General features: G+C 36.6%; 1 protein-coding gene across 1 annotated transcript; it reads right to left on the reverse strand.

Moving 5' to 3' along the window:
• Positions 1 to 1,323: 1,323 nt before the first annotated feature.
• LOC101719737 (olfactory receptor 14C36) lies at positions 1,324 to 2,253 on the reverse strand. The gene has a single exon (XM_004870953.2). It carries the CDS (start codon positions 2,251 to 2,253, stop codon positions 1,324 to 1,326), a length of 930 nt encoding a protein of 309 aa, XP_004871010.2.
• Positions 2,254 to 5,068: the final 2,815 nt, after the last annotated feature.

Genomic DNA, 5,068 nt, shown 5'->3' on the forward strand with positions numbered 1-5,068 from the left:
TGATGGTCGCATTTGTATTAACCTTTTTTCTATTATTATGAAATATGTGACTCTTGGTGCTGTATAAAGACAGTAAGTTCCTGTAGGTCACAATTAGAAGGATGCAAGTCCAAGATCACACAGTCCCCTCAGCTCAGCCCCTATGGGGAAGGCCATGGCTGTGACCTCATAGTGAGAGGGCATTGGGAGTAAGCTCAGGGTGACTCAGGAAGCAGAGATGGAGCAGAGGTCAAGCTCTCTTAGAACAGTGCCCTCTGGTGGGCATTAACTGGGGCTTACCAAAGCAGCACCCAACGACCTCACCCTGCCCACTAATGTCCCAGGTCTCAGAGATTCAGTAGCTCCAAACCATCCTGAGCTGCGGCCCATCATGTAACTGTGGGTAAACCACATGTGAGAAATGAAGAGATCCATGAATCTTCCATTTCCATCTGTGGAAAATGTATCCTCCAATAAATTTAGTGTGAACACAGAGAGGAGGCTTTGGGTACATTAGCCATAGCTCCTCAGTACACTATCCAACATTAATATGGCTGTTTCTTTACTTGAGTTTATTAGCTCCACTACCAATTTGTTACAGCAACATCATCCTGGAAATACATGTATATTTCAATACAATATGTTGTACATGGTGAAAATATACAATGTTGTCAATTAGAATGAGGAAATAAGCAAGAATAATTGTATAATTTTTCCATAGCACTTCTGCTCTATTTCCTCCTAGTATTTCATCATATACATCATAAATATTTTATTGTTACATGACATTTTCTTATTTTTCTCTCATTCACTCACTGCTTCTTTAAGGGATTTCCTCATCCATATACTCTGTGAGGACTTTGGCAACATATTTCATATTCCATGTTTGCTATACATTTTTTTTTTGTACCAGGGATTGAACTTGGGTCCTTGCACTTCTGCAGCAGGTGGTGAAACTACTGAGCTAAATCCCCAGCCCTAATTCTACTTTTTTGTGTGTGCTATACATTTTTAATATGCTGGTTAGTGTAGTGTCCTCATGATCTTCTCACTTTCTCAAACCCCAATCTCTGAAAATAAGAGATCTTTGGGGGAAATTTGAGATGAGGAAACAATTTGGAGTTCTTCTGCAGTAGCCAGGTCTTTTGCCTATTCCTTGCTTATAGTAAACTCCTCCAAACACTTTAGAAGGTATTGCAATTGATATACGATGTGTTTAAATTTCTAAGTATTAAATTTACACAAATGGTATGGAATATCTTTAATCAATTATAGGCACTTATTTCCAAAACCATGACTATGACTAAGTTTGATAGAAAATTCCTCCTTAATTCACCATACATCTCACAAATAGAATATTCTTGCCATGAGTTTCCTGATGGCATACTTTATCTGTTCATTCCTGAGACTGTAGATAATAGGATTGAAGAGGGTGGGAATTACAGAGTAGCACATAGACATGACCATATCCTTGACACCAGCAGACATTGTAGAGGGTCTCAGGTAGACATAAAAGGATGAGCTGAGGAAGACAGACACCACAAGAATGTGGGGAACACAGGTAGAAAAGGCCTTTTTCCTCTCTGCTCCTACTGGAAACCTAAGCACAGTAGAGAAGATGTGAATATAAGACTTGATGATATAAATGAAGCATCCACCACCAATCAACAGAGCAGAGACAAGATTCGCAATTTGGTTACCAAAGGTGTCAGAGCAAGACAGCATCAGCAGAGAGGGGATGTCACAGAAGAGCTGCTGGACAGCATGTGAGTGGCAGAAAGGCAGCCTGAAGGTGTTGATGGTGTGCAGGGCTCCATAGATGATCCCACTGAGCACAGCAGCTAGTGTGCTGTGGACACACAGGCAAGGGCTCATGATCACAGGGTAATGGAGGGGCCTGCAGATGGCTGCAAAGCGGTCGTGAGCCATGATGGTGAGAAACAGTACCTCTACAAATCCAAAGAATAACACAAGGAAGACCTGAGCTTCACATCCTGCCTTTGAAATGGACCTTGTGCCCAGCAGGGAGTTCATGCAGGAATTAGGGACTGTGACAGAAATGTAGCAGGAGTCCAGGATGGACAGGTTTCTCAAGAAGAAGTACATGGGTGTGTGAAGGCTTTTGTCAAGTGTGGTAACAGCAGCAATGATGAGGTTTCCCATTATGGTCACCAGGTAAACCAGAGAGAAGAACATGGCATAGAAAACCTGTAGACCCCGCATGCCAGGAATCTCCATGAGAAGAAAGTCCATCATCATGGTGGAGTTGGACATCTGTGGGCAATGTAGCTTCTGCCTGAGAAGAGAATACAGAAGTGCTGAACCCAGGAAGATGCAGACTGTGAAAGATGCTTCTTTCCTATGATACTGCAGCTGTTCCTTTCTATATTTTACATTTATGCTCTAATTTGTATTGGATATATATATATATATATATATATATGAGATTCATTAATGATTTCATATTTCACTAATTATATACCTACTGCTGTTATTACAGTTTTGTGAGTAGTAAATATAAGGGAAGGCACTGAATTTCATGGAATTTATATTCTTTTAGAAGAGAGTAATGATGTAGAATTAAACATTTCGTGAAAAGCACATTATTTCCAATAATTTTGGATGCTTCCATCAAAGGTTACCAAGGTATGTACTACTGGAAAAAGGAAGGTAACCTGAATATTGTAATGATTTTTGGATGGCAGAAAGTTGTAATGAGAATAAACACAGATTTTAATTTTTTTCCTCCAAAACAGGTGGCTTTTTTGTTTTTGTGTTTGTTTTTCTGTGTACCGAGAACACCAGTATTTATCTTTTGAACAGATTTAATAAATTAGGTTATTGCCCAGTATTTTCATACTTTGGTTAGAAACAGAGACTAAATTGTGAAGCTTAAACCCTAATCCTATGAGACTTAAAACCAATACTAGAATAATAATTTTATGCTGAGGGAACTATGAATATGGTAAAGTATATCCTTGCTAAAGGATTTTGCTGTTTAGTAGGCTAAAGGTTTATTATTGTGGAATATTTCTTTCTTGTAGAAAAGTGGGAATTGACTAATTTGCAGATTCACATATAGGATGCATGTGTATTTGAGGAATTACAAGAAAGACTTCTGTTGCTGTGGCAATCAATACACCTTAGGGCCAGGGATTTAGCTCAGTGGTGCCCCACCTGCCTGGCAAGCACAAGGACTCGAGTTCAATCCCCAGCACCAAAAATAATAAAAATTTTAACAAATTAATACACCTTAAATCTCTGATGTCCTGAGAGCATTTTCTGCAGCTGTAATTATGACATCATGCCCTATAGTAAACATCTGTTTCATGGATCCAGCCTTTCTAGTACCTTTGCTGTGTTCATACATCACTGTACTTAATGACTATAATCTCAATTCCTCTGGTGTAAAGTTGAAATTTCCATGACTACAAAATTTATTATTTATCCCAAATGAAAGATGTGTGTGACTAACACACCCAGCGTGTGCAACTCAAGTTTAGAAAGGGAACGCCTGAAATACACAGCATTTAATGTCTTCATTAATATTTTGCTATAACTGGCAAATATACAAACACAGTTTTCAATTTGGAGTGAGGTATAATTTTATTGATATAAATAAGTCTAACATACTGGATTTAAGTAACAGCTTTTTCTCTTGAACAGTAAAACTTCTTGATGGTAAAAGTATAGATGCTAAAAGTTTACATTTGTACAAGCAAGACATATCAATGTATTTTCTGAATTAAATAGCTTTTACCCATCAGTAAGTAGTCCACTTCCTTACAGTATAAGTTTCATGATTAGTCTTTTTCAGAATGTGTTACTTGACTGTACAATAAGTGCCACCTGTTTCTCTTCTATTTCCACACTGAGGGCTTCCCCAAACGGACTGCTGCTTGCTTCGGGAGGACCATCTCATACCTTGTGATGTATTACAATTGGTATAAATCTTCAGATTACTTCAAGATGAAGTCAGTGAAGACTGGAAACATCAATTTCTTCAATTGTATTAATTTGTGAAATAATCTTAGGTGAAAAGGTGGCTTTCTAAGTGACAGAATAATAAACTTTGTAAATAGCACATGGTTTTGGATTTAAAAATTTGGTTTGGACTGGGGATTTAGCTCAGTGGTTCCAGTGCCTGCCTCACAAGCACAAGGTCCTGAGTTCAGTCCCTGGTACAAAAAAATTTGTTTTTTCCTTTGCCAAGCTGATTATTAGTGTTCCAGCTTATTATCTGTTAGAAAACTGACTATGAAGGCATTAATGTATGTTTCAGATATTTATTGTATACAAAAATTTCCAAAACTATTGTGCAATTAAAATGATAGACTTTAAAATCTTTAATTCATTGATAACGTAGTATGTAGGTGTTGTCGCAGAAAGTATAAGGCTCACCTCACACCTCAAAATGATCATATTTTTTATTTAAACTATTTAATCCCTTTTTGTACCCCTTGTAATTTAAATTTTGCTTTTAGTAAATTCATCCATCTTGGTAATAAATTAATCTATTTTTTAAATGAAGTAGTATCCATTTCTTCCAAATAGAATCATTAAATTCATATCATTCTTTGTTCACTAATGAGACTTAATTTTCTTTAATAGAAAATAATTATAATATATAGGCTTTATGTAATAAAATGAAAGGTTATTTTTTGGACTTTGCAGAATTTTTTCAAAAATCTATTAATTAAAATCTCAGTTGTGTTCCTCATGAAATCACACGTTTACATATTCAGTCTTTAGGCACTCAAGAAATTATGATGGACTAACATTTCTCAACCTAGACCCAGGTAAAAATGATTGACTGAGAAACAATACATTGTCACCTGTTATCTTGACACAATATGGCCCATTTAAGAATATTTTAGAACAGTTACAATATTGTGTTTTATGTGCATTTCATTATATATATGTTCTTTTATTTTTTTCTTAAGATATCATTTTCTTTCTCAGGAGTTTTAGATGGAGTCTCCTATTGCACTGCTAAGAGATTTGTAGAGTGGGTAAATGATTTTTGGTTAGTAAATTTCTCAGTAGACAGAAGTACAAACACTGTTCTGAAAGCCTTCGCCCACCTGCT

This window comes from Heterocephalus glaber, unplaced genomic scaffold (genome assembly GCF_053883595.1).
Source record: "Heterocephalus glaber isolate CG9 unplaced genomic scaffold, H.glaber_assembly_v1.0 deba00001461, whole genome shotgun sequence".
NCBI lineage: Eukaryota > Metazoa > Chordata > Mammalia > Rodentia > Bathyergidae > Heterocephalus > Heterocephalus glaber.

Excerpts from the sequence above, each read along its gene's own strand:
- LOC101719737 (XM_004870953.2), bottom strand. The coding sequence starts at position 2,253 with ATGTCCAACTCCACCATGATGATGGACTTTCTTCTCATGGAGATTCCT.